The 27,851-nt window shown below is 44.7% G+C and overlaps 1 protein-coding gene across 2 annotated transcripts in view; it reads right to left on the bottom strand.

Annotated features, from left to right (window-relative positions):
* The window catches only part of LOC123990541 (protein eva-1 homolog A-like), a 185,404-nt gene that overhangs the window by 19,382 nt on the left and 138,171 nt on the right, over nucleotides 1–27,851 (bottom strand). For both annotated transcript variants that reach the window (XM_046291131.1, XM_046291132.1), the window contains one exon: nucleotides 1,085–1,231. In XM_046291131.1, the coding sequence (XP_046147087.1) occupies nucleotides 1,085–1,231 (147 nt within the window). The remainder of the gene's footprint in view (nucleotides 1–1,084; nucleotides 1,232–27,851) is intronic.

The following is a 27,851-nucleotide window of genomic DNA, read 5'->3' as shown; positions in this document are numbered from 1 at the left end:
TAAACACCATGTGACCACACAGCCATCATACCACTCAGGAAGGAGAGGCGTTCTGTCTCCTAGAGGTGAACGTACTTTGGTGCGAAAAGTGCATATCAATCCCAGAACAACAGCAAAGGACCTTGTGAAGATGCTGGAGGAAACAGGTACAAAAGTATCTATATCCACAGTAAAACGAGTCCTATATCGACATAACCTGAAAGGCCGCTCAGCAAGGAAGAAGCCACTGCTCCAAAACCACCATATAAAAGCCAGACTGCAGTTTGCAATTGCACATGGGGACAAAGATCATACTTTTTCCTCTGGTCTGATGAAACAAAAATAGAACTGTTTGACCATAATGACCATCATTATGTTTGGAGGAAAAAGGGGGAGGCTTACAAGCCGAATAAAACCATCCCAACCGTGAAGCACGGGGGTGGCAGCATCATGTTGTGGGGGTGCTTTGCTGCAGGAGTGACTGGTGCACTTCACAAAATTGATGGCATCATGAGGAGGAAAATTATGTGGATATATTGAAGCAACATCTCAAAACAACTGTCAGGAAGTTAAAGCTTGGTCGCAAATTGTTCTTTCAAATGGACAATGACCACAAGCATACTTCCAAAGTTGTGGCAAAATGGCTTAAGAAAAGCACCACTTATTTTTCAAATTAGGAATCCAATGTGCCATTTGTTTATTTCTGTGTTTACGTGACTAATGCTACTACTTTTTGGAAAATGTGTTGTATAATTATACAACACATTTTCCAAAAAGTAGTAGCATTAGTCACGTAATTATAAAGTCAAGGTATTGGAGTAGCCATCACAAAGCCCTGACTTACTTATTGTGGGAAGTGTGTGGAAGGCTACCCGAAATGTTTGACCCAAGTTAAACAATTTAAAGGCAATGCTACCAAATACTAATTGAGTGTATGTAAACTTCTGACCCACTGGGAATGTGATGAAAGAAACAAAAGCTGAAATAAATCATTCTCTCTACTATTATTCTGACATTTCACATTCTTAAAATAAAGTGGTGATCCTAACTGACCTAAAACAGGGACATATTACTGTACATGTATGCCTGGTGTGCAACCACTCACCTGAGAGCACAGTGTCAGAGGTTATGCCCGACGTCTCATCAGGGGGAGCACTGTCTCCAACCACGTTTGGGTCATGGGCCCCGGGTGATGGGGGGTAAAACACTGGTACTCTGGGGCTGGGCACCTGCTGCAGCAAATTCTTTGGGACTGGAGAGAGAGAGTGGGAAGGAAGGAGAGAGGGAGAGAAATGTGTCATTTCTCCTCATGTACACAGAGAAAGAGAGAGACAGAGAGAGAGAGGAGAGAGACAGAGAGTGAGGAGAGGGAGAGAGAGAGGGGGGATTGGAAAGAGGGTGAGAGGAAAAACAACCTTCCTCTGACCCTGCAGTGGACCATTCCCCAAAGTTACGCTCCTCGCCTGTCTAACCTCCACCTCCCTTCCACCTCACAACGTCCTGTGAGTCAGGGAAAACCGCAGTCATGACCCAGACATACAAACATGTACCCACAATGAACAGGGTCAAAAATGAACCCACAATGAACAGGGTCAAACATGTACCCACAATGAACAGGGTCAAACATGTACCCACAATGAACAGGGTCAAACATGTACCCACAATGAACAGGGTCAAACATGTACCCACAATGAACAGGGTCAAACATGTACCCACAATGAACAGGGTCAAACATGAACCCACAATGAACAGGGTCAAACATGTACCCACAATGAACAGGGTCAAACATGTACCCACAATGAACAGGGTCAAACATGTACCCACAATGAACAGGGTCAAACATGAACCCACAATGAACAGGGTCAAATATTCCTGCCCCCCTCACATGTGGTTTTCCGAACCTGACATGACCACATTTTCGGGTCGTCTGTCTGTCTGTCTGTCTGTCTGTCTGTCTGTCTGTCTGTCTGTCTGTCTGCCTGCCTGCCTGCCTGCCTGCCTGCCTGCCTGCCTGCCTGCCTGCCTCTGCCCGCCTGCCTGCCTGCCTGCCTGCCTGCCTGTCTGCCTGCCTGTCTGTCACGGGTTGATTTATTGCCTACAACACAGTATGTCTGTCTGTCCGTCTGCCTGCGCTCCAATTTCCACTGGCCAACGCACCAAAATAATCAGAGTGAAAAACAGAACAAAAACGACTGCTTCTTTTTCACTGAATTCAGCAGAACACGACTTATGCACACAGTCATCATTTGGGGAGAAAAAAGGGAATATTAGTTGGAAAGCACTTGGTGTATAAATACAGCGAACAAATGTACTGAGACAATATTCAGCTGTGGTCCAAGAAAGAGCCAATAAAAGTCCTGGGCCAGACTTCACAAGCCCTGTCAGCAGTATAATAAAAACATTAGGAACACCTGTACTTTCAATGACAGACTGACCAGGTGTATCCAGGTGAAAGCTATGATCCCTTATTGATGTCACCTGTTATATCCACTTCAATCAGTGCAGATGAAGAGGAGACAGATTAACTTCTTGGTGATAGGGGGACAGTATTGAGTAGCTTGGATGAATAAGGTGCCCAGAGTAAACTGACTGCTACTCTGTCCCAGTTGCTAATATATGCATATTAGTATTATTGGATAGAAAACACTCTGAAGTTTCTAAAACTGTTTGAATGATGTCTGTGAGTATAACAGAACTCATATTGCAGGTGAAAACCTGAGAAAAATCCAACCAGGAAGTGGGAAATCTGAGGTTTGTAGTTTTTCAACTCTTTGCCATTTCAATATACAGTGTAAATAGGGTCATATTGCACTTCCTAAGGCTTCCACCAGATATCAACAGTCTTTAGAACTTTGTTTCAAGCTTCTACTATGAAGGGGGAGAGAATGAGAGGGGATTGAGCCAGGTATGAGAGTGCCACAGGCTCGTGAGGCGCGGTCACGAGAGAGTTAGCTCTCGTTCCATTGCTTTTCTACAGACAATGGAATTCTCCGGTTGGAACATTATTGAAGATTTATGCAAAAAAATATCCTAAAGATTGATTCTATACTTAGTTTGACAAGTTTCTATGACCTGTAATATAACTTTTTGAACTTGTTTGGAATCAACTAGAATCAACTAGAGGTCGACCGATTAATCGGAATGGCCGATTTCAAGTTTTCATAACAATCGGAAATCGGTATTTTTGGGCGCCGATTTTTTTTAAATATTTTTTTTATACCTTTATTTAACTAGGCAAGTCAGTTAAGACCACATTCTTATTTTCAATGACAGCCTAGGAACGGTGGGTTAACTGCCTCGTTCAGGGGCAGAACGACAGATGTTCACCTTGTCAGCTCGGGGGATTCAATCTTGCAGCCTTACAGTCAACTACTCCAACGCAATAACGACCTGCCTCTCTCTCGTTGCACTCCACAAGGAGACTGCCTGTTACGCAAATGCAGTAAGCCAAGGTAAGTTGCTAGCTAGCATTAAACTTTTCTTATAAAAAACAATCAATCATAACCACTAGTTAACTACACATGGTTGATGATATTACTAGATATTATTTAGCGTGTCCTGCGTTGCATATAATCTGACTGAGCATACAAGTATCTAAGTATCTAACTGAGCAGTGGTAGGCAGAAGCAGGCACGTAAACATTCATTCAAACAGCACTTTCGTGTGTTTTGCCAGCAGCTTTTCGTTGTGGTAGAGAGCGAGAAAACAAGTGAGGGGGGAGAGAGAGAGAGAGAGAGAGAGAGAGAGAGAGAGAGAGAGAGAGTGAAAGAGTGAGAGAGTGAGAGAGGGGAGGGAGATAGAAAGAGACAGAGAAAGATACAGAGAGAGAGCGAGAGGGGGTAGAGAGAGATAGAGAGAGAGCGAGCGAGCGAGAGAGAGATAGGGGAAGAGAGAGCGAGAGAGGGGGGTAGAGAGAGCGAGAGAGGGAGGGTAGAGAGAGAGAGAGAGGGGGGTAGAGAGAGAGAGAGAGAATGAGAGAGAGAGAGGGAGAGAGACAATGAGATAGAGGGAGGGGTAGAGAGAGAGGGGGGTAGAGAGAGAGAGAGAGCGAGAGAGGGGGGAGAGAGAGGGGGAGCGAGAGAGAGGGGGGGGAGAGAGAGAAAAGAGAGAGAGAAAGACGGGGGATCATAATGGGTACTGGAGACGACTCAGGAGTATAACAGTGGACTGTGTTTTTTCCCACTGGACTAGGACAGCAGTGTGGGTGTGTTTTAAAAAGAGAGGGGGTGAAAAATAGCGGGGGAGGGGAAAGAGAGAAAGAGGGAGGGGGTGTGTATATGTATTAGAGGTCGACCGATTAATCGGAATGGCCGATTAATTGGGGCCGATTTCAAGGTTTCATAGCAATCGAAGTCAAGGGGCCGATTAATCGGCAACAGCTTTTTTTTTGTCCTTCAATAATCGGTATCGGCGTTGAAAAATCATAATCGGCCGACCTCTAGTCTTCTGTATTAAAGAGAAAGAGAGGGAGGGAGAAAACTAGAGAGTGAGAAGTGTGTGTGTGTAACAGAACAGAATGATGACAAGGATGTTCTCAGAGCCAGGGGAATGTTATAGTAACACACTAGCGCATTCGGAAAGTATTCAGACACCTTGACTTTTTCCACAATTTGTTACGTTACAACCTTATTCTAAAATTTATAAAATCGTTTTTTTCCCCTCATCTATCTACACAGAATACCCCATAATGACAAAGCAAAAACAGGTTTTTAGACGGGGTAATTTAAGAACCAGGGGTCCAGTGATGAATTCCTCTATGGGGTTCTCTGGGCCCGTTTTAGGTAAATTCCTCTCTGGGGTTCTCTGGGCCCGTTTTAGGTGAATTCCTCTCTGGGGTTCTCTGGGCCCGTTTTAGGTGAATTCCTCTCTGGGGTTCTCTGGGCCCGTTTTAGGTGCTGGAATGTGTTTCAGCTGTGATCAGGGACGTGTCAAGTTAAACCTAGTCTTAGGAGTTGGCTAAACAGGGAGACTGGTGAAAGCACTTGACTTTAAGACACCTATAGAGTATAATACCCATAATACCCATAAAACCTAGCGATCAAACAGGGAAATGGTTACAATCGTTTTTCCACCATTCATTTTACCCATAGGGGATATTAGAAACACTTAAAATAAGTGCTGTGTTTCTTATAGTCTCACCCTGGCGTGGCGTTTTGATAACCGTGTAAATCTCTCTAGGACAAGGTGGGTATTTATGGGTATTATGACACCTCCACTGTGGGGCTTTATAGCAGTGTTTCTCCTACCATATAGGCAATGTGGGCCCCTGTAGCCTCCCGCCTGAAACAGTTTTGCTTCAAAAGGCTACAACTGGTGCTTTGAGAGCCTTTGATCCTCACCTGGAAATCAAACGAGGTGAAAGACCGACCTCTAGTAATATGGTCTAGTCTAGCCTTGGACTCATAACCAGTGGTAGGAGGGTGCATTCCAGGATAGAGCCTGAGGAAACACACACACACACACACACACACACACACACACACACACACACACACACACACACACACACACACACACACACACACACACACACACACACACACACACACACACACACACACACACACACACACACACTCCGCTCCAGTGTGCCCCCTGCCCTGGATTGAACAGTAAAGCGTTGAATTTACCAAATGCTATAATGGATACCACACATCCCTCTGGTTGGGGGCAGGCAGGCAGGCAGGCAGGCAGACAGGCAGACAGGCAGACAGGCAGGCAGGCAGGCAGGCAGGCAGGCAGGCAGGCAGGCAGGCAGGCAGGCAGGCAGGCAGGCAGGCAGACAGACAGACAGACAGACAGACAGACAGACAGACAGACAGACAGACAGACAGACAGACAGACAGACAGACAGACAGACAGACACGGCATAGACTCCTCCTACTCCCGGTCCACTACGATCATCACTCCTGTTTCATGATCCCAGCTGTTTAAGCCATTCACTACACGACAGTTCTGAAACACACTCACAGTTACTGTCATTAAGACTCAGACAGACACCAAAAATCTGACCCGTTGACAGTGTGAAGACATAATAAAGAGCCTGAAAATGACACCAGTATAGAGTCCAGTAAACCCCTATACAGAAGAAACACAGCAGTACAAACAGCCATCAAAAGACCCCCACCTCACTCACTCACACACACACACACACACACACGCACACAGACAGACAGACAGACAGACAGACAGACAGACAGACAGACAGACAGACAGACAGACAGACAGACAGACAGACAGACAGACAGACACACACACACAGAGGGAGAAATAACCAAAACCTCATTCTAACCTACACTCTTAGAAGTATAGGTCTCACTAAATATCTATTTCTACAGATGTGGTGAGCTTGAAAATAAAAGAGAGCCGCACACTCTAGGAACTCAGATGCAATAATGTAATTTCCAACCACCAGGTGTGGTGAGACCGTATCAAACACAACAGTATGGTGTGGTGAGACTGTATCAAACACAACAGTATGGTGTGGTGAGACTGTATCAAACAGTATGGTGTGGTGAGACTGTATCAAACACAACAGTATGGTGTGGTGAGACTGTATCAAACAGTATGGTGTGGTGAGACCGTATCAAACACAACAGTATGGTGTGGTGAGACTGTATCAAACACAACAGTATGGTGTGGTGAGACTGTATCAAACACAACAGTATGGTGTGGTGAGACTGTATCAAAACAACAGTATGGTGTGGTGAGACTGTATCAAACACAACAGTATGGTGTGGTGAGACTGTATCAAACACAACAGTATGGTGTGGTGAGACTGTATCAAACAACAGTATGGTGTGGTGAGACTGTATCAAACACAACAGTATGGTGTGGTGAGACTGTATCAAACACAACAGTATGGTGTGGTGAGACCGTATCAAACAGTATGGTGTGGTGAGACTGTATCAAACACAACAGTATGGTGTGGTGAGACTGTATCAAACACAACAGTATGGTGTGGTGAGACTGTATCAAACAACAGTATGGTGTGGTGAGACTGTATCAAACAAACAGTATGGTGTGGTGAGACTGTATCAAACAACAGTATGGTGTGGTGAGACTGTATCAAAACAACAGTATGGTGTGGTGAGACCGTATCAAACAAACAGTATGGTGTGGTGAGACTGTATCAAACACAACAGTATGGTGTGGTGAGACTGTATCAAAACAACAGTATGGTGTGGTGAGACTGTATCAAACACAACAGCAGCAGTATGGTGTGGTGAGACTGTATCAAACACAACAGCAGCAGTACGGTGTGGTGAGACCGTATCAGTACCCTATTCCTACTCCGTATATAGTAGACAACTTATAGGAAACCAGTGACATCACTCACCATGACCTTTGACCCCTACCCAAACCAAGTGACATATCCAAACAGTGGCTTGGCGGTGTGTGTGTGTGTCTGTGTGTCTGTCTATTTCCTTTATTGGACTGGTGCTGGAGACAGAGGAGTGGAGGCTACTGTAACTGAGTCAGCCCATTGGCTCTCATTATGTGATGTGTCTGTTACCTCGCTGGCTGGGTCAACATGAATGCACCTAAAATGCCATGTCATTATAGTGCGCCTCGCCCTAAACTCACTCCCTCGTATCAGGCTTTTATATATGAGCTCATCACACGAGGCTAAGTTGGCCGCTCTGTAAATCGCTTTGTATCAAAAGTTCAAAATGTCTGCTACATGACCGTAGTACTATTCTTTTTTAGAAATGTTTCCCATTGGGTGAGAGCTCATGATGATGGTAAAACTAGGCTTTTCATTGGCTGAGAGCACTGAATAGAATTAGTCTTTACATGGCCGTGGACTCTGAATTAGTCTTTACATGGCCGTGGACTCTGAATTAGTCTTTACATGGCCGTGGACTCTGAATTAGCCTTTACATGGCCGTGGACTCTGAATTAGTCTGAATTAGCCTTTACATGGCCGTGGACTCTGAATTAGTCTTTACATGGCCGTGGACTCTGAATTAGTCTTTACATGGCCGTGGACTCTGAATTAGTCTTTACATGGCCGTGGACTCTGAATTAGTCTTTACATGGCCGTGGACTCTGAATTAGTCTTTACATGGCCGTGGACTCTGAATTAGTCTTTACATGGCCGTGGACTCTGAATTAGTCTTTACATGGCCGTGGACTCTGAATTAGTCTTTACATGGCCGTGGACTCTGAATTAGTCTTTACATGGCCGTGGACTCTGAATTAGTCTTTACATGGCCGTGGACTCTGAATTAGCCTTTACATGGCCGTGGACTCTGAATTAGTCTTTACATGGCCGTGGACTCTGAATTAGCCTTTACATGGCCGTGGACTCTGAATTAGTCTTTACATGGCCGTGGACTCTGAATTAGTCTTTACATGGCCGTGGACTCTGAATTAGCCTTTACATGGCCGTGGACTCTGAATTAGCCTTTACATGGCCGTGGACTCTGAATTAGAATTCTTTACATGGCCGTGGACTCTGAATTAGCCTTTACATGGCCGTGGACTCTGAATTAGTCTTTACATGGCCGTGGACTCTGAATTAGTCTTTACATGGCCGTGGACTCTGAATTAGTCTTTACATGGCCGTGGACTCTGAATTAGTCTTTACATGGCCGTGGACTCTGAATTAGTCTTTACATGGCCGTGGACTCTGAATTAGTCTTTACATGGCCGTGGACTCTGAATTAGTCTTTACATGGCCGTGGACTCTGAATTAGTCTTTACATGGCCGTGGACTCTGAATTAGTCTTTACATGGCCGTGGACTCTGAATTAGTCTTTACATGGCCGTGGACTCTGAATTAGTCTTTACATGGCCGTGGACTCTGAATTAGTCTTTACATGGCCGTGGACTCTGAATTAGTCTTTACACATGGCCGTGGACTCTGAATTAGTCTTTACATGGCCGTGGACTCTGAATTAGTCTTTACATGGCCGTGGACTCTGAATTAGCCTTTACATGGCCGTGGACTCTGAATTAGCCTTTACATGGCCGTGGACTCTGAATTAGCCTTTACATGGCCGTGGACTCTGAATTAGCCTTTAGCCGTGGACTCTGAATTAGCCTTTACATGGCCGTGGACTCTGAATTAGCCTTTACATGGCCGTGGACTCTGAATTAGCCTTTACATGGCCGTGGACTCTGAATTAGCCTTTACATGGCCGTGGACTCTGAATTAGCCTTTACATGGCCGTGGACTCTGAATTAGCCTTTACATGGCCGTGGACTCTGAATTAGTCTTTACATGGCCGTGGACTCTGAATTAGCCTTTACATGGCCGTGGACTCTGAATTAGTCTTTACATGGCCGTGGTGGACTCTGAATTAGTCTTTACATGGCCGTGGACTCTGAATTAGTCTTTACATGGCCGTGGACTCTGAATTAGTCTTTACATGGCCGTGGACTCTGAATTAGTCTTTACATGGCCGTGGACTCTGAATTAGTCTTTACATGGCCGTGGACTCTGAATTAGTCTTTACATGGCCGTGGACTCTGAATTAGTCTTTACATGGCCGTGGACTCTGAATTAGTCTTTACATGGCCGTGGACTCTGAATTAGTCTTTACATGGCCGTGGACTCTGAATTAGCCTTTACATGGCCGTGGACTCTGAATTAGTCTTTACATGGCCGTGGACTCTGAATTAGTCTTTACATGGCCGTGGACTCTCTATTGAGACTAAATGAGAGCCAGCTCCAACATGAATGAGTAAACTCAACCCTATTCGACTCCATTGGCCCATAGCATACAAGGGACTTGAATAAGTGGGAGCCAACAGCTGAGACATGAACAAAAGTCAACTTGGCTGTATTGGCCTATTGTGATTAATAGAGCAGACGAAGCAGCACGTCCAGATAATATTAGAAGATTGTTCTCTGGAGTCTGTTCTTTGTTTTACTACTCTAAAATTGTTCCAGTTTTCTGTTCTAGTCCATTACTGGTGGAAATAAACAGATCAAAACCTGATAACTAGACTATCATCTTTTTCTGCTTGTCACAATGCCACAGACAGTTAGTCATTCTCTCCCTTTATCTCTGCATCACAGTCTCGCTCTCATCTCTCTTTATCTCTGCATCACAGTCTCTCTCTCATCTCTCTTTTCTCTCTGCATCACAGTCTCTCTCTCATCTCTCTTTATCTCTGCATCACAGTCTCTCTCTCATCTCTCTTTATCTCTGCATCACAGGCTCTCATCTCTCTTTATCTCTGCATCACAGTCTCTCTCTCATCTCTCTTTATCTCTGCATCACAGTCTCTCTCTCATCTCTGCATCACAGTTTCTCTCTCATCTCTCTCTTTATCTCTGCATCACAGTCTCTCTCTCATCTCTCTTTTCTCTCTGCATCACAGTCTCTCTCTCATCTCTCTTTATCTCTGCATCACAGTCTCTCTCTCATCATCTCTGCATCACAGTCTCTCTCTTTATCTCTGCATAACAATCTCTCTCTCATCTCTCTTTATCTCTGCATAACAGTCTCTCTAATCATCTCTATTGTATCTCTGCATTACAGTCTCTCTAATCATCTCTATTGTACCTCTGCATCACAGTCTCTCTCTCATCACAGTCTCTCTCTTTATCTCTGCATCACAGTCTCTCTCTCATCTCTGCATCACAGTTTCTCTCTCATCTTTCTTTATCTCTGCATCACAGTCTCTCTCATCATCTCTCTCTTTATCTCTGCATCACAGTCTCTCTCATCATCTCTGCATCACAGTCTCTCTCTTTCTTTATCTCTGCATCACTACAGTCTCTCTCTCTCATCTCTCTTTATCTCTGCATAACAGTCTCTCTAATCATCTCTATTGTATCTCTGCATTACAGTCTCTCTAATCATCTCTATTGTACCTCTGCATCACAGTCTCTCTCTCATCTCTCTCTCTGTATCTCTGCATCACAGTCTCTCTCTCATCTCTCTCTTTATGTCTGCATCACAGTCTCTCTCTCATCTCTCTTTTCTCTCTGCATCACAGTCTCTCTCTCATCACAGTCTCTCTCTTTATCTCTGCATCACAGTCTCTCTCTCATCTCTCTTTATCTCTGCATCACAGTCTCTCTCTCATCTCTCTTTATCTCTGCATCATAGTCTCTCTCCCATCTCTGCATCACAGTCTCTCTCTCATCTCTCTTTTCTCTCTGCATCACAGTCTCTCTCTCATCACAGTCTCTCTCTTTATCTCTGCATCACAGTCTCTCTCTCATCGCTCTTTATCTCTGCATCATAGTCTCTCTCTCATCTCTGCATCACAGTCTCTCTCTCATCTCTCTTTATCTCTGCATCACAGTCTCTCATCTCTCTTTATCTCTGCATCACAGTCTCTCATCTCTCTTTATCTCTGCATCACAGTCTCTCATCTCTCTTCATCTCTGCATCACAGTCTCTCTCTCATCTATCTTTATCTCTGCATCACAGTCTCTCTCTCATCTCTCTTTATCTCTGCATCACAGTCTCTCTCATCTCTCTTTATCTCTGCATCACCGTCTCTCTCTCATCTCTCTTTTATCTCTGCATCACAGTCTCTCTCTCATCTCTCTTTATCTCTGCATCGCAGTCTCTCGCTCATCTCTCTTTATCTCTGCATCACAGTCTCTCATCTCTCTTTATCTCTGCATCAGTCTCTCATCTCTCTTCATCTCTGCATCAGTCTCTCATCTCTCTTCATCTCTGCATCACAGTCTCTCTCTCATCTATCTTTATCTCTGCATCACAGTCTCTCTCTCATCTCTCTTTATCTCTGCATCACCGTCTCTCTCTCATCTCTCTTTTATCTCTGCATCACAGTCTCTCTCGCATCTCTGCATCACAGTCTCTCTCTCATCTCTGCATCACAGTCTCTCTCTCATCTCTCTTTATCTCTGCATCACAGTCTCTCATCTCTCTTTATCTCTGCATCAGTCTCTCATCTCTCTTCATCACAGTCTCTCATCTATCTTTATCTCTGCATCACAGTCTCTCTCTCATCTCTCTTTATCTCTGCATCACCGTCTCTCTCTCATCTCTCTTTTATCTCTGCATCACAGTCTCTCTCGCATCTCTGCATCACAGTTTCTCATCTCTCTTTATCTCTGCATCAGTCTCTCATCTCTCTTCATCTCTGCATCACAGTCTCTCATCTCTCTTTATCTCTGCATCGCAGTCTCTCTCTCATCTCTCTTTATCTCTGCATCGCAGTCTCTCTCTCATCTCTGCATCACAGTCTCTCTCTCTCATCTCTCTTTATCTCTGCATCACAGTCTCTCATCTCTCTTTATCTCTGCATCACAGTCTCTCATCTCTCTTCATCGCTGCATCACAGTCTCTCTCTCATCTATCTTTATCTCTGCATCACAGTCTCTCATCTCTCTTTATCTCTGCATCACAGTCTCTCTCTCATCTCTCTTTAACTCTGCATCGCAGTCTCTCTCTCATCTCTCTTTATCTCTGCATCACAGTCTCTCTCTCATCTCTGCATCACAGTTTCTCTCTCATCTCTCTTCATCTCTGCATCACAGTCTCTCTCTCATCTCTCTTCATCTCTGCATCACAGTCTCTCTCTCATCTATCTTTATCTCTGCATCACAGTCTCTCATCTCTCTTTATCTCTGCATCACAGTCTCTCTTTCATCTCTCTTTATCTCTGCATCACAGTCTCTCTCTCATCTCTGCATCACAGTCTCTCTCTCATCTCTCTTTATCTCTGCATCACAGTCTCTCATCTCTCTTTTCTCTCTGCATCACAGTCTCTCTCTCATCAGTCTCTCTCTTTATCTCTGCATCACAGTCTCTCTCTCATCTCTCTTTATCTCTGCATCACAGTCTCTCTCTCATCTCTCTTTATCTCTGCATCATAGTCTCTCTCTCATCTCTGCATCACAGTCTCTCTCTCATCTCTCTTTTCTCTCTGCATCACAGTCTCTCTCTCATCACAGTCTCTCTCTTTATCTCTGCATCACAGTCTCTCTCTCATCTCTGCATCACAGTCTCTCTCTCATCTCTCTTTATCTCTGCATCACAGTCTCTCTCTAATCTCTCTATATCTCTGCATCACAGTCTCTCTCTCATCTCTCTTTTCTCTCTGCATCACAGTCTCTCTCTCATCTCGCTTTTCTCTCTGCATCACAGTCTATCATCTCTCTTTATCTCTGCATTACAGTCTCTCTAATCATCTCTATTGTATCTCTGCATTACAATCTCTCTAATCATCTCTATTGTACCTCTGCATCACAGTCTCTCTCTCATCTCTCTTTTATCTCTGCATCACAGTCTCTCTCTCATCTCTCTTTATCTCTGCATCACAGTCTCTCTCTCATCTCTCTTTATCTCTGCATCACAGTCTCTTCAACTCTGCATCACAGTCTCTCTCTTCATCTCTGCATCACAGTCTCTCTCTCATCTATCGTTATCTCTGCATCACAGTCTCTCATCTCTCTTTATCTCTGCATCACAGTCTCTCTCTCATCTCTCTTTATCTCTGCATCATAGTCTCTCTCTCATCTCTGCATCACAGTCTCTCTCTCATCACAGTCTCTCTCTTTATCTCTGCATCACAGTCTCTCTCTCATCTCTGCATCACAGTCTCTCTCTCATCTCTCTTTATCTCTGCATCACAGTCTCTCTCTCATCTCTCTTTATCTCTGCATCACAGTCTCTCTCTCATCTCTCTTTTCTCTCTGCATCACAGTCTCTCTCTCATCTCGCTTTTCTCTCTGCATCACAGTCTCTCTCATCTCTCTTTATCTCTGCATTACAGTCTCTCTAATCATCTCTATTGTATCTCTGCATTACAATCTCTCTAATCATCTCAATTGTACCTCTGCATCACAGTCTCTCTCTCATCTCTCTTTTACCTCTGCATCACAGTCTCTCTCGCATCTCTGCATCACAGTCTCTCTCTCATCTCTCTTTATCTCTGCATCACAGTCTCTCTCTCATCTCTCTTTATCTCTGCATCACAGTCTCTCTCTCATCTCTGCATCACAGTTTCTCTCTCATCTCTCATCACAGTCTCTCTCTCATCTCTCTTTATCTCTGCATCACAGTCTCTCTCTCATCTATCTTCATCTCTGCATCACAGTCTCTCTCTCATCTATCTTTATCTCTGCATCACAGTCTCTCTCTCATCATCTCTGCATCACAGTCTCTCATCTCTCTTTATCTCTGCATCACAGTCTCTCTCTCATCTCTCTTTATCTCTGCATCACAGTCTCTCTCTCATCTCTCTTTTCTCTCTGCATCACAGTCTCTCTCATCTCTCATCTCTCATTACAGTCTCTCTAATCACAGTCTGCATTCTCTCTAATCATCTCTATTGTACCTCTGCATCACAGTCTCTCTCTCATCTCTCTTTTATCTCTGCATCACAGTCTCTCTCGCATCTCTGCATCACAGTCTCTCTCTCATCTCTCTTTATCTCTGCATCGCAGTCTCTCTCTCATCTCTCTTTATCTCTGCATCACAGTCTCTCTGCATCACAGTTTCTCTCTCATCTCTCATCACAGTCTCTCTCTCATCTCTCTTCATCTCTGCATCACAGTCTCTCTCTCAGCTATCTTTATCTCTGCATCACAGTCTCTCTCTCATCATCTCTGCATCACAGTCTGATCTCTCTTTATCTCATCAGTCTCTCTCTCATCTCTCTTTATCTCTGCATCACAGTCTGATCTCTTCATCTCTGCATCACAGTCTCTCTCGCATCTCTGCATCACAGTCTCTCTCTCATCTCTCTTTATCTCTGATCTCAGTCTCTCTCTCATCTCTCTTTATCTCTGCATCACAGTCTCTCTCTCATCTCTGCATCACAGTTTCTCTCTCATCTCTCTTCATCTCTGCATCACAGTCTCTCTCTCATCTCTCTTCATCTCTGCATCACAGTCTCTCTCTCATCTCTCCATCTCTGCATCACAGTCTCTCTCATCACAGTCTCTCTTCATCTCTAGCATCTCTCACAGTCTGATCTCATCTCTCTTCATCTCTGCATCACAGTCTCTCATCTCTCTTTATCTCCTCATCTATCTTTATCTCTGATCACAGTCTCTCATCTCTATCTCTGCATCACAGTCCTAGCTACAGTCTGATCTCAGCATCACATCTCTCTCACAGTCTCTCTGCTACATCTCTCTTCATCTCATCTCTGCATCACAGTCTCTCTCTCACCTATCTTTATCTCTGCATCACAGTCTCTCATCTCTTTATCCTGCATCACAGTCTGATCTCATCTCTCTTTATCTCTGCATCATAGTCTACAGTCTGATCTCAGCATCACAGTCTCTCTCTCATCTCTCTTTATCTCTGCATCACAGTCTCTCATCTCTTTACTCTGCATCACAGTCTGATCTCAGTCACTTTTATCTCTGCATCACTAGCTATCTCTCTTATCTCTACATCACAGTCTCTCTCTCATCTCTCTTTTATTTCTGCATCACAGTCTCTCATCTCTGGGTGGCATCCGGTTCATACAAACAAAACAAGGAAAACTAATTTCAAAATAACTTTGTGGCAATCAGTTGTGACTTCGAACCAACGCAGCCAGAACTCAGACAAAGACAATATCCCTTCCCCCGAGCCTGGGAACAGCTCTTCCTGATCTAATGACCAAGGTTTCCTGCAGACTAGACTCTGCAGATAGACATGCTTTATCAACCGTTGCCCTATGTAATCATGGCTTCACTAAAGTTTGTATCTTCTAGTCCTGCCTGGTATGAGGAAAAACACATTGAGACATGACAAGGGGAAAAGTGCATAGACTTTCTAGACGTCTTCATAATAACAGGTTCACAATGGCAGATCTCGGTCACATCTCTAGACCTAGCTACAGTCTGATCTCAGTCACATCTCTTTAGACCTAGCTACAGTCTGATCTCAGTCACATCTCTAGACCTAGCTACAGTCTGAATTCAGTCACATCTCTTTAGACCTAGCTACAGTCTGATCTCAGTCACATCTCTAGACCTAGCTACAGTCTGATCTCAGTCACATCTCTAGACCTAGCTACAGTCTGATCTCAGTCACATCTCTAGACCTAGCTACAGTCTGATCTCGGTCACATCTCTAGACCTAGCTACAGTCTGATCTCAGTCACATCTCTAGACCTAGCTACAGTCTGATCTTGGTCACATCTCTAGACCTAGCTACAGTCTGATCTCAGTCACATCTCTTTAGACCTAGCTACAGTCTGATCTCAGTCACATCTCTAGACCTAGCTACAGTCTGATCTCAGTCACATTTCTAGACCTAGCTACAGTCTGATCTCAGTCACATCTCTTGACCTAGCTACAGTCTGATCTCAGTCATATCTCTACCCCCAGGTATGAACTTTAGGGGTATATTCATTAGTGGCTTCCTTATGTGAGAGTGTATGATGTGTTTATAGTTTATAGTGTGCTGTAAGTCAGCATTTTGTCTTTTTACCCCCAGGTATGAACTTTAGGGGTATATTCATTAGTGCACTGAAGATGTTTTGCAACAAAACAAATTGGTTTCTTATTGGACAAGTTCAGGTAGACCCCTCCTTATTTCAGTCCATTTGCTTATATTTGGTTCTTAGTGAACACATCCCAGGTGTATATCTGAGGTTTACACACCAGGTGTATATCTGAGGTTTACACCCCAGGTGTGTATCTGAGGTTTACACCCCAGGTATACTTTAGGATAACAGGAGACTGCTGGTACACTGCTTATTATCTCTCTCATCCACCTCTGGGTGTCTGTCTCCTGTCATTAGAAGAGCTAGCTAGATAAACATTGTCCCTTTTACCGGCAATGTGGGTGTTTGTGTGTGTGCCCCATGTTCTCGGATGTGTGTGTTGTACCCCACTAAGGCCATGACACACTACACTCCACAGCTTGTGCTGGCATTATGAGTTGGTTTACATCTCCAGGTAGAATTACAGAGCCCAGGGTCTGTCATCACCTCTGATGACAACATGCAGGCCTTTATTCAGTCCTCAACTGTAACAGAGGATCAAACTTCCCTGTTACTCTACCCCCCCCCTCCCCGTTCCTCTACCTACCGTTCTCTCCATTACTCTGCCGTCCACCCCGTTACTCTGCCACCACCCCGTTACTCTACCGTCCTCCCCGTTACTCTACCGTCCTCCGTGTTACTCTACCATCCTCCCCGTTACTCTACCGTCCTCCCCGTTTCTCTACCGTCCTTCCCGTTTCTCTACCATCCTCCCCGTTACTCTACCGTCCTCCCCGTTACTCTACCGTCCTCCCCGTTCTCTACCGTCCTCCCCGTTACTCTACCGTCCTCCCCGTTACTCTACCGTCCTCCCCGTTACTCTACCGTCCTCCCTGTTATAGACGTCTGTGGGCGGAGCACTGCGCTAAGAAAAGCTACGCTAACAGCTGGTTCTGATCAAGGACAGGGACTGCACCGGAGTCAAGATCCATCACATAATTTCCTCTCCTCTTCTATCCATCCTTCACTTGGCTTGGGTTTCTTGGCACTCTGGACTACGTGGATACAAAAACACATATACGAGCATGTGCGCGCACACACACACACACACACACACACACACACACACACACACACACACACACACACACACACACACACACACACACACACACACACACACACACACACACACACACACACACACACACACACACACACACACACACACACACACACACACAGGCAGTGCTGTATGCTCTGCCCTACCGCCACGCACAAAAGCACGCACACGCACGCACACACACGCACGCACAGGCACACGCACTCGCGCACAGGCAGTGCTGCATGTGCTACCCTACCGCCACACACACACACGTCCGCCATTGTGCCTCCAGGGAACACTCTAATGCAATAGCAATAAATAATTATTATAATTTTAGAAAGCCGAACCATAGGATCAGCCTGTGTGTGTGTATACTGTATGTGCCCATTCCTTGACATGTGTACTTGCTCATTGAAGAGGTTGGCAGAGCAGACACAGCTGGGGTGGTCTACTTGCAACACAACAGAACAAACCTCAGTCTCAGAGAAAGAGCGAGAGAAAGAGAGTATGAAAGAAAGAGAGAGAGTCCGAAAGAAAGAGAGTGTCCGAAAGAAAGAGAGAGAGAGTCAGAGAGAGACAGTCAGAAAGAGAGAGTCAGAAAGAGAGAGAGTCAGAAAGAGAGAGAGACAGAAAGAGAGAGAGAGAGACAGAAAGAGAGAGTCAGAAAAAGAGAGAGAGAGAGAGTCAGAAAGAGAGAGAGAGAGTCAGAAAGTCAGAAAGTCAGAAGAGAGAGAGAGAGCCAGAAAGAGAGAGAGAGACAGAAAGAGAGAGAGAGAGCGAGAGAGAGAGAGAAAGAGCGAGAGAGAGGCAGAAAGAGAGAGAAAGAGAGTGAGAGAGGCAGAAAGAGAGAGAGAGAGGCAGAAAGAGAGAGAGAGAAAGAGAGTGAGAGAGGCAGAAAGAGAGAGTGAGAATGAGAGGCAGAAAGAGAATGAGAGGCAGAAAGAGAATGAGAGGCAGAAAGAGAATGAGAGGCAGAAAGAGAGAGAGGCAGAAAGAGAATGAGAGGCAGAAAGAGAGAGTGAGAATGAGAGGCAGAAAGAGAATGAGAGGCAGAAAGAGAATGAGAGGCAGAAAGAGAATGAGAGGCAGAAAGAGAATGAGAGGCAGAAAGAGAGAGAGGCAGAAAGAGAGAGAGGCAGAAAGAGAGAGAGAGGCAGAAAGAGAGAGAGGCAGAAAGAGAGAGAGAGGCAGAAAGAGAATGAGAGGCAAAAAGCGAGAGAGAGGCAGAAAGAGAAAGAGAGGGAGAGAGAGAGAGAGAGAGGCAGAAAGAGAAAGAGAGGCAGAAAGAGAGAGAGAGGCAGAAAGAGAAAGAAAGAAAGAAAGAGAGAGAGAGAGAGAGAGAGAGAGAGAGAGAGAGAGAGGCAGAAAGAGAGAGAGAGGCAGAAAGAGAGCGAGGCAGAGGCAGAAAGAGAGAGAGAGAAAGAGCGAGAGAGAGGCAGAAAGAGAGAGAGAGAAAGAGAGTGAGAGAGGCAGAAAGAGAGAGAGAGAAAGAGAGTGAGAGAGGCAGAAAGAGAGAGAGAGGCAGAAAGAGAAAGAGAGGCAGAAAGAGAGAGAGATTCAGAAAGAGAATGAGAGGCAGAAAGCGAGAGAGAGGCAGAAAGAGAGAGAGAGAGAGAGAGAGGGGCAGAAAGGGAAAGTAGAATAAAGAGAGAGAGAGAGAGAGAGAGGGGCAGAAAGGAAAGTAGAATAAAGAGAGAGAGAGAGAGAGAGAGAGAGAGAGAGAGAGAGAGAGAGAGAGAGAGAGAGAGAGAGAGAGAGAGAGAGAGAGAGAGAGAGAGAGAGAGAGAGAGAGAGAGAGAGAGAGAGGCAGAAAGAGAAAGAAAGAGAGAGAGAGAGAGAGAGAGAGAGAGAGCAGAAAGAGAGAGAGAGAGAGAGAGAGAGAGAGAGGCAGAAAGAGAGAGAGAGAAAGAGAGTGAGAGAGGCAGAAAGAGAGAGAGAGAAAGAGAGTGAGAGAGGCAGAAAGAGAGAGACAGACAGAGAGAGAGAGAGGGGCAGAAAGAGAAAGAGGAATAAAGAGAGAGTCAGAAAGAGAGAGAGAGAGACAGAAAGAGAGAGAGAGAGACAGAAAGAGAGAGAGAGTCAGAAAGAGAGACAGCCAGAAAGAGAGAGAGTCAGAAAGAGAGAGAGAGTGTCAGAAAGAGAGAGAGTGTCAGAAAGAGAGCAGGCAGAGAGAGAGAGAGGGAGAGGCAGAAAGAGAGAGAGAGAAAGAGCGAGAGAGAGGCAGAAAGAGAGAGAGAGAAAGAGAGTGAGAGAGGCAGAAAGAGAGAGAGAGAAAGAGAGTGAGAGAGGCAGAAAGAGAGAGAGAGGCAGAAAGAGAAAGAGAGGCAGAAAGAGAGAGAGATTCAGAAAGAGAATGAGAAGCAGAAAGCGAGAGAGAGGCAGAAAGAGAGAGAGAGAGAGAGAGAGGGGCAGAAAGGGAAAGTAGAATAAAGAGAGAGAGAGAGAGAGAGAGAGAGAGAGAGAGAGAGAGAGAGAGAGAGAGACAGAAAGAGAGAGAGAGAGAGAGAGAGAGAGAGAGAGGGGCAGAAAGAGAAAGAGGAATAAAGAGAGAGAGAGAGAGAGAGAGAGAGAGAGAGAGAGAGAGAGAGAGAGAGGCAGAAAGAGAAAGAGACAGAAAGAGAGAGGAAGAAAGAGTGAGAGAGTCAGAAAGAGAGAGAGGAAGAAAGAGAGAGGAAGAAAAAGGGGAAGAAAGAGAAAGAGGGAAGCAGAAAAAGAGAGAGGCAGAAAGAGAGAGAGAGACACACCGCACCCTTCCCGACAGAAGGTTTTACGAGGGTCTTTAAAATAAACACCTGCTGCCAGGCTACCAGTCCCCCCAGACAACAACAACTGATCTAAGAGCAGTTCTGACCGCCGGGATGAGATTATGAAAGAGCCAACCCAGTTTCCCCCACAAACACAGAACAGTGAAACTCCTGTTCCTCTCTATCTTATGTCTCAATTACCTCTGTGACATCTCCATTACACAGGTCAAAATGCATTGGGAAGGCCTCTGCGTCGGCGCAGCTGGGAATGCCTTAAAGAATCCCTGAATCCCAGACCCATGGTATTCCCATTCCCATTCCAGCTGTGCACTAAATCATTCAGAGAGAACAAGGAGGCAATATCCTCACTGATACATTAAACAGAGGGGGAAAGTGGTTGTTGTCCAATGGTGTTTTAAAGCTTTGGAATAGTCCTCTGGATCCATTGTAAACAGGCGTCTGGTTTGAAAATAATCAATTGTCCCTATATGTTTTGGTTCTGTGGGGTTAGGCCTCCGACACAAACCATGCTCGCAATATACCACAGGATCCATGACACCTTGTATACTCACATACTGTACCTAACCCCAGAGAGAGAGAACTCCCATATCTACTGGTTGAAATACCACAGTGTGCCATCACAGCAGCAAGATGTGTGACCTGTTGCCACAAGAAAAGGGCAACCAGTGAAGAACAAACACCATTGTAAATGCAGCCCTTATTTATTTTCCCTTTTGTACATTAAATATTTGCACATCGTTACAACACTGTATATACACATAATATGGCACTTGAAATGTCTCTATTATTTTGGAACTTGTGTGAGGGTAATATTTACTGTTAAATTTAATTGTTTATTTCACTTTTGTGTATCCATTTCACTTGCTTTGGCAATGTAGACATATGTTTCCCATGCCAATACAGCCCATTGAATTGAATTGAGCGAGAGAGAGAGATAATCTATGCCCGACGGAAATCTCAACACAGTAGGTACAGCACAGTAACAGGCTCACCAATTGACTTGAGGCTAGATATTTGGTGTCCACCAAAAATACCAAGAATGATTTATCTGCACATGACAAAATGACTTGAGCTACTGGTTACAGACTCAGAGACATACAGTATGGGGGAAGAGAGACAGAGGGACAAAATTACTTGAGCTACTGGTTACAGACTCAGAGACATACAGTATGGGGGAAGAGAGACAGAGGGACAAAATGACTTGAGCTACTGGTTACAGACTCAGAGACATACAGTATGGGGGAAGAGAGACAAAGGGACAACATGACTTGAGCTACTGGTTACAGACTCAGAGACATACAGTATGGGGGAAGAGAGACAGAGAGACAAAATGACTTGAGCTACTGGTTACAGACTCAGAGACATACAGTATGGGGGAAGAGAGACAGAGGGACAAAATGACTTGAGCTACTGGTTACAGACTCAGAGACATACAGTATGGGAGAAGAGAGACAGAGGGACAAAATGACTTGAGCTACTGGTTACAGACTCAGAGACATACAGTATGGGAGAAGAGAGACAGAGAGACAAAATGACCTGAGCTACTGGTTACAGACTCAGAGACATAGATAAAGTCCACCTGTGTGCAATCTAAGTGTCACATGATCTGAGTATATATACACCGAAAGGCCCCAGAGTCTGCAACACTACTAAGCAAGGGGAAACCACCAAGCAAGCGGCACCATGAAGACCAAGGAGCTCTCCAAACAGGTCAGGGACAAAGTTGTGGAGAAGTACAGATCAAGGTTGGTTTATAAAAAAATATCACAAACTTTGAACATCCCAAGGAGCACCATTAAATCCATGAATAAAACATGGAAAGAATATGGCACCACAACAAACCTTCCAAGTGAGGGCCGGCCACCAAAACTCACGGACCAGGCAAGGAAAGCATTAATCAGAGGCAACAAAGAGACCAAAGATAACCCTGAAGGAGCTGTGAAGCTCCACAGCGGAGATTGGAGAATCTGTCCATAGGTCCACTTTAAGCCGTACACTCCATAGAGCTGGATTTTACAGAAGAGTGGCCAGAAAAAAATCTATTGCTAAAAGAAACAAATAGGCAACCACGTTTGGTATTTACCAAAAGGCATGTGTGAGACTCTCCAAACATATGGAAGAAGGTACTCTGGTCAGATGAGACTAAAATGTCACTTTTTGGCCATCAAGGAAAACATGTCTGGTGCAAACCCAACACCCATCGGTAAGGACTGGAAAACTGGTCAGAATTGAAGGAATGATGGATGGTGCTAAGTACAGGGACATTCTTGAGGGAAACCTGTTCCAGTCCTCCAGAGATTGTGACTGGGACGGAGATTCACCTTCCAGCAGGACAATGACCTTAAGAATACTGCTAAAGCAACACTCAAGTGGTTTAAGGGGAAACATTTAAATGTCTTGGAATGGCCTAGTCAAAGCCCAGACATCAAACCAATTGAGAATCTGTGGTATGACTTAAAGATTGCTGTACACCAGCAGAACCCATCCAACCTGAAGGAGCTGGAGCAGTATTACCTTGAAGAATGGGCAAAAATCCCAGTGCCAAGCTTAAAGAGAAATACCCCAAGAGTCTTGCAGCTGTAATTGCTGCAAAAGGTGGCTCTACAAAGTATTGACTTTGGGGGGGTTGAATAGTTATTCACTCAAGTTCTGTTTTTTTGTGTTACTTCCTGTTTGTTTCACAATAAAACATATTTAGCATTTTTCAAAGTGGTATGCATGTTGTGTAAATCAAATGATACAAACCCCCCAAAAATATATTTTAATTCCAGGTTGTAAGGCAACAAAATTGTAAAAAATGCCAAGGGTGGTGAATACTTTCGCAATCCACTGTAAGTATGGGCATCCATTTTCCATCCACCCCTCTGATGGACTGGGAGTGATGTGACCCTATGGGAGGGCAATGGCTGTTATAGGGTTGAAGAACATTCCAATGTGGAAAATAGGGTTGAGGCACAAAAAGAGATCCACTGAAGTCAAGGATGACGACCACCCACACATTCAGCATCGACTTCTGACCAAGGTATTGCCAGTGATTGACTGACGACCACCCACACATTCAGCATGGACTTCTGACCAAGGTATTGCCAGTGTTTGACTGACGACCACCCACACATTCAGCATGGACTTCTGACCAAGGTATTGCCAGTGTTTGACTGACGACCACCCACACATTCAGCATGGACTTCTGACCAAGGTATTGCCAGTGTTTGACTGACGACCACCCACACATTCAGCATCGACTTCTGACCAAGGAATTGCGTACCTGCTCCTCTATAACACAAACTAGCCTATCGCCAACCCAGATTCACGCACCAACGCTAAATGCACATGATGCTCTGTTCCAAGTTGTCAAATGAAGGTTTGTGAGGTTATGAAAAGTCATGGAAAGTAGTTTCATTTGTTGTTAATGTCATTCATATGATGGCACACTTCTAAATATGATCAATTACTTAAAAATCAACATATCAGCCATTTTGTAAATGGCCCTTCAGTGGGTGTGTGTGTATGCTCCATGTGTGTCAGTGGGCCATTCCCAGAGGAGAGAGAGAGACATTTTAGCAGCAGGTATAAAATAAGGACAGATAGCCAATTCAAAACACAACTTAACGTTAACTATAGCCAACTGTCATCTTTCCACCGGCACCGTAGCCTAAATAAATCTCTACCGGTGGAAAACTGTGATTCCCCTCTTTTAAACCATAGCGATGTAATTACCACAACAGTAAACATATTCTAAGAACAGCCTAGTTGATAGCTTGCTTTGCATAGACCTCCACTGAAAGATGAATATTTAAGCCAAGGCTGGATCAAAAGCCAAGGATGCACACCCAGGAGCTCTCCAGATGGAGGGTTGACCAACGTGAAATAACAGTGCAGTTTTACTTTGTGGGCGTTAAAGTGCCTTGATCAACGGCACAACGGCAGGAGATGGTAGGCTTACATGGGATCAGACACAGCAGCCTTCCAGGGTCAATAATGGTTCCATTTTCACGTAGTCTAGAATAATAGTCAAAATGTGGTTGTGATGGAGAAGTTATGGAATATGTGTATGAACCCTTAACAGTGACTAATCAGAGTTCTCTGTAGCACAATATCAAATCAAATGTTATTAGTCACATCGCTGAATACAACCTTACAGTCATTTGTCAATTTCGGTGAACATGTACTGACTTGTTAAAAAAACTGCTCCTGCACTTCTTTCGTCCCAAGTCAAGCACTGGGCCTGAGCCATCAGAAGCAAAACGCGAGGCTATTCCACATTGTTGGACATGATAAAGTAATGTTATGGTAGCTAGATAAATGTTAAATGTGAGTGAATTGTTTCTCCGCAACTTTTCAGCCACTTTATCAAAAGTTGTTTTAAATCCAGGAACAGGAACAGATATCACTCCTACACTAACTAGATGCTTTTCTAGTTAGCCTAATGCTACACTAACTAGATGTTTTTCTAGTTAGCCTAATGTTACACTAACTAGATGCTTTTCTAGTTAGCCTAATGCTACACTAACTAGATGCTTTTCTAGTTAGCCTAATGCTACACTAACTAGACGCTTTTCTAGTTAGCCTAATGCTACACTAACTAGACGCTTTTCTAGTTAGCCTAATGCTACACTAACTAGACGCTTTTCTAGTTAGCCTAATGCTACACTAACTAGACTCTTTTCTAGTTAGCCTAATGCTACACTAACTAGACTCTTTTCTAGTTAGCCTAATGCTACACTAACTAGACACTTTTCCAGTTAGCCTAATGCTACACTAAGTCTATAGTGTTTTAGCTCTTGCTACAAATAATAGTTATTTCAGGAAGCTAGCTTTGACAACAGCTGGCATTGCTACTCCAACATCAGCACACTGATTCACTTTGGCTAGCTAGCAATATAACTAACAGCAGGGTACACTGTATATGTGTCCAGACATTGGCTAGCGCTGCTGTGCTAAAAGTAGAGTAGCAACATCTGAGGTCTTTGGCTGGCAGTGCTAGGCTAACAGACAGAAAATACATCTCAAATGTCACCCTATTCTCTGTGGATGAATCCACAGGGCTCTGTTTAAATGTAGCGCACTGTGTCTGGAATAGGGTACCATTTGGGTGCCGTCCAGAAAGGCCTGGACTCACTAAACAAATACACAGCGGAGATCTGGCTTTGGCTTATAGCTGACGGACTCCCTTATACACAGCAATGAAAAACCAGTATGGAGTAGAGGGAGATGAGTGCTCACCGGTGTGGGTCTGGGCTGGAAAACCCTTTCAGTGAGAGTGAGAGGAAGGGACAGGGAACGGGAGATAGTGAGAGAGTGGGGGGAGAAAAAAAAGAAGGAGGGAGTATGGGGTTATATTTATTACAGTATCTATCTATGAGAGAGACGCAGAAGGAATTGGAGAAAGAGAGAGAGACAGACAGAGAAGGGGAGAAAACGAGAAAGAGGGTGGGGAGAGGGTTGAGGGACGCACAGACAGACAGACAGACAGACAGACAGACAGACAGACAGACAGACAGACAGACAGACAGACAGACAGACAGACAGACAGACAGACAGACAGACAGACAGACAGACAGACAGACAGACAGACAGACAGACAGACAGACAGACAGACAGACAGACAGACAGACAGACAGACAGACAGACAGACAGACAGACAGACAGTCCAAGACAAAATTAGAGGCTCCGTCCCAATACTGTCCATTTTTTAATGACCCGCGGTGGGGGAGAGGCACTGGAAAACATAGTGGTAGACAGAGATAAATATCCACAGGGGAGCATTTCCCAAACCCGGTCCTCGGTGAGTCCACCAGGTGAGTGCAATTAACAACCAGATAAATACAATTTTAAGTGTAACTGGACTTGAGGTCCAGATTGGAGTATCCCTGTCATAGGTCATCACAGTATCCCTGTCATAGGTCATCACAGTATCCCTGTCATAGGTCATCACAGTATCCCTGTCATAGGTCATCACAGTATCCCTGTCATAGGTCATCACAGTATCCCTGTCATAGGTCATCACAGTATCCCTGTCATAGGTCATCACAGTATCCCTGTCATAGGTCATCACAGTATCCCTGTCATAGGTCATCACAGTATCCCTGTCATAGGTCATCACAGTATCACAGTATCCCTGTCATAGGTCATCACAGTATCACAGTATCCCTGTCATAGGTCATCACAGTATCCCTGTCATAGGTCATCACAGTATCCCTGTCATAGGTCATCACAGTATCCCTGTCATAGGTCATCACAGTATCCCTGTCATAGGTCATCACAGTATCCCTGTCATAGGTCATCACAGTATCCCTGTCATAGGTCATCACAGTATCCCTGTCATAGGTCATCACAGTATCCCTGTCATAGGTCATCACAGTATCACAGTATCCCTGTCATAGGTCATCACAGTATCACAGTATCCCTGTCATAGGTCATCACAGTATCCCTGTCATAGGTCATCACAGTATCACAGTATCCCTGTCATAGGTCATCACAGTATCCCTGTCATAGGTCATCACAGTATCACAGTATCCCTGTCATAGGTCATCACAGTATCCCTGTCATAGGTCATCACAGTATAACAGTATCCCTGTCATAGGTCATCACAGTATCACAGTATCCCTGTCATAGGTCATCACAGTATAACAGTATCCCTGTCATAGGTCATCACAGTATCCCTGTCATAGGTCATCACAGTATCCCTGTCATAGGTCATCACAGTATCCCTGTCATAGGTCATCACAGTATCACAGTATCCCTGTCATAGGTCATCACAGTATCCATGTCATAGGTCATCACAGTATCCCTAGGTCATCACAGTATCCCTGTCATAGGACATCACTTGAGTATAAGGCCAGGAGTTTTTTCTGACCAGGTCTATAGTGTCACGAAAACCTCTTGGCCTTAACACAAGACATCACAGTATACAGGCAGCACATAGACATTTAATATACCTTCATTCAGACAAGACATACCTGGATGAGTACATACATATATACCTCCAGACCTATTACGATCATTTCCAATCATGCATTGCATCATCATGGTTTCACTGAGGTCCGGCGATGGCAGCACCCGATTGGATGCTGGGGGAGGGAGTTGCGTTTACCAGACAGGAAACAGATGGCCCCGGGCGAAAGGAGGGAAAAAAAAGCCAGGCCAAAGAAGGACAGGGAGAAATGCCTCGCTCCCTTCTTCCCTCCCCCTCTCCTTCCGACACATTGGCGTTTGGAGGCTTGGCTCAGTTGGGTTACTGGCTTTAGATCAGAGTAGCGGAGGCTCGTTGAAGGATCTTTAAATAACACCATACTAACCATAGCCTGGGACGGGCCCCACAGAACTATTTCAGGTCTACAGGAGACACCCTTTGACAGTACAGCACAGTTTTATATCCAACGAGAGTGAAGGAGGAGGAGAGCAAGAGGGTTTAACACTATCTATCACACCACAGGGTTTAACACTATCTATCACACCACAGGGTTAACACTATCTATCACACCACAGGGTTAACACTATCTATCACACCACAGGGTTAACACTATCTATCACACCACAGGGTTAACACTATCTATCACACCAAAGGGTTAACACTATCTATCACACCACAGGGTTTAACACTATCTATCACACCACAGGGTTAACACTATCTATCA

This window comes from Oncorhynchus gorbuscha, linkage group LG12 (assembly GCF_021184085.1).
Source record: "Oncorhynchus gorbuscha isolate QuinsamMale2020 ecotype Even-year linkage group LG12, OgorEven_v1.0, whole genome shotgun sequence".
Lineage (NCBI taxonomy): Eukaryota > Metazoa > Chordata > Actinopteri > Salmoniformes > Salmonidae > Oncorhynchus > Oncorhynchus gorbuscha.
The sequence above is the reverse complement of the archived record's forward strand: the minus strand, read 5'-3'. Positions and strand labels throughout refer to the sequence as shown.